This window comes from Sardina pilchardus, chromosome 16 (assembly GCF_963854185.1).
Source record: "Sardina pilchardus chromosome 16, fSarPil1.1, whole genome shotgun sequence".
In the NCBI taxonomy this organism is placed as follows: Eukaryota; Metazoa; Chordata; class Actinopteri; order Clupeiformes; family Clupeidae; genus Sardina; species Sardina pilchardus.
In genome coordinates, this window is record NC_085009.1 from 1368692 (window position 1) to 1371191 (window position 2500).

At 43.8% G+C, this 2500-nt stretch overlaps 1 protein-coding gene and 1 long non-coding RNA gene across 3 annotated transcripts in view; one reads left to right on the forward strand and one right to left on the reverse strand.

The window, feature by feature from the left end:
- LOC134059926 (uncharacterized) overlaps positions 1–863 on the forward strand; it is a 2172-nt gene extending 1309 nt beyond the window's left edge. The window contains exon 4 of the long non-coding RNA XR_009935093.1: positions 154–863. This is a non-coding gene — a long non-coding RNA (uncharacterized LOC134059926). The remainder of the gene's footprint in view (positions 1–153) is intronic.
- A 552-nt stretch (positions 864–1415) lies between these two features.
- The window catches only part of aimp1b (aminoacyl tRNA synthetase complex interacting multifunctional protein 1b), a 7272-nt gene continuing 6187 nt past the window's right edge, over positions 1416–2500 (reverse strand). Inside the window, exon 7 of one of the 2 annotated variants that reach the window (XM_062516476.1) lies at positions 1416–1639. In XM_062516476.1, the coding sequence (XP_062372460.1) occupies positions 1479–1639 (161 nt within the window). In that variant the 3' untranslated portion in view covers positions 1416–1478. Of the gene's footprint in view, positions 1660–2500 lie in introns of both variants that reach the window. The other variant, XM_062516477.1, reaches the window with a different exon arrangement.

Consider the following 2500-nt stretch of genomic DNA (forward strand, 5'->3'; position numbering starts at 1 on the left):
TTGCAGAGTCAAGCACTTGAGCAGTATTTACATATTCCTAATTAATTTACATGATGGTTATGGTTGATGTTTATGCTGATGGTGTTGTTATTGTTCTTGAGGGACATTTTGTTGTTGTTGTGTTTATGGTGTGTGTATGTGTGTGTTCTGCAGGTGTGTGTGTGCGCTCCTCAGACTGCAGGCCAGGTGAGTGTTGTGCACGCTGGCTCTGGGTGCGCGTGTGTAAGCCGCGGCCGAAGGCTGGGGAGGTGTGTGCTAGCGACGCGCGGAGGAAAGAGACACTTGGGCTGGACCTGTACCAGCGCTGCCCCTGTGATACGGGACTCTCCTGTACTGCCCACACACACACACACACTCACACGGGCTCCAACACACACACACAAACCCATAAGCATGCTCACAGACTACATACATGCCAGATGGCAAAGCTCAGCTAACACAGAAAGCACATAAGCACACACACACACACACACACACACACACACATCAGATGTAGAAGGGAGACCAGGAAGAAGATAAAGATATTTGTCTCTTTGGAATTTAGTGGGATATATTGAAGGCCAGCACAGAGAGTGCATGTGATTGTGTGTGTGTGTGTGTGTGTGTGTGTGTGTGTGTGTGTGTGTGTGTGTGTGTGTGTGTGTGTGTGTGTGTGTGTGTGTGTCTGTGTCTGTGTCTCTGTGTGTGTGTGTGTGTGTGTGTGTGTGTGTGTGTGTGTGTGTGTGTGTGTGTGGGTGTGTGTGTGTGTATGTGTGTGTGTGTGTGTGTGTGTGTGTCATGTCATAATCAGCTATGATATAGAGTGCACTTAGCCAACAATCTGACTGTAGGAGAATAAAAATGTTTAACGGTCCAACATTCCAAATTTGACACACAGGCGTGCGTGCACACACACACACACACACACTGGTATACTCACATGGAAACACACACACACACACACACAAACTGGCATACCCAAATGGAAACACACACACACACACACACACACACACACACACACACACACACACACACATACATACACACACACACACACACACACACACACACACACACACACACACACACACACACACACACACACACACACACACACACACACACATACTCACATGGGCACACATACATGCTGTATGACCAAGTTACACGTTGAGACTTAAGCTCAGACTTTTGCATGAATGAAGCGCATGAATATAGTGTATGTATCTGCAAATAATAAACTCATTATTTATGATATGGGACCATTTGTGTTTGCTATTTTGTGTGCTAATGTGTGTGCATTTATGTGTTTGTCTGTGTTTTTGCTCCTGTAAGTTCACTCTGTGTGCTTCTGTATGTTCACATATCTCTATGGATGTTTAAGAAGAAAATAAATCAACAGATGATTTTTTAAAAAAGAAAACAGACTAAACTTTATTGGCTTGTCTGGTGATAAGTGGATTTGTGCCTCGGCCATGGCGATGGTCTCCACGATGCTATTGGATGGATCCGTTGCAGATGCTGGGAGCTCGGCACAAGCCCTTCCCCTTCACCTCAAAGGCCACGCCCCTGTAGCAGGCCACACCCCTCACATCCGTGCACAGATCTGGCTGCAGACGACCAAACACACGGGGGCTCAGTTCACGATCTGGTTCACCTGGACACACACAGAGAGATCTGGGTTTTGAGTCAGGAATGATCATTTGCTATCACTCTGGCCTTGTGCTCACATTTTGATGGATTGAGGTCTCGACTCTGGCTGGGCCACTCTTACATGTTGATATTGTTTCTTGTTCATCATTAATTTGTTTACCACTTGGCTGGATGTTTCAGATCATTGTCTTGCTTAAAGGTCCCATGCTACCTATGAGCCCAAGGCTCCTTGCTCAGTGCTTGAGGTTTTCCTTCAGAATCTTGATGTAGTCCTTTTGTCGCATGATGCCATTTAGTTCAACAGTGTTGCTAGGCCCCATTGTCTTAAACACACCCAGAACTAGTATATTGCTATAGCTATTCTCCACTGTGGGTATGGTGTTGAGGTGGTTGAAATGTTCTCCCCATCCCAAAATGGACCAGGTCATCTTGCATGGTATGCTGGTCATGGATCACTCTTCTCTAAGCATGCACAATGCAGCTTAACTTTTATAAGGGCACACTCTCCTGGACAAAGAATTGAGCTTTTACTGGATTGTTTTTTTGCAAGTATTATAAAAAATAAAAAATAAAACATTGTGAGAGCTGTGATGGCAAATAAAGGGTATGAATAATTTTGGGCACGCCTTTTTTTTATATAAATATTGAAGATGAAGTTGTTTCTACCACATTGTCTACCACACTGTCACAAACTTTTGGCATGTGACAATGTCACTTTCAGTCAGAACAAATATGTTGGTCAAGAGATATTAAAATTAAATCAATATTTGCCAGGGGTATGAATAATTTTGTTTAACTGCATACACTATTAAGGAGAATTATTGCTGTTTTGCTGTTTTGTTTTGTTGTGTAACACTACCGTATG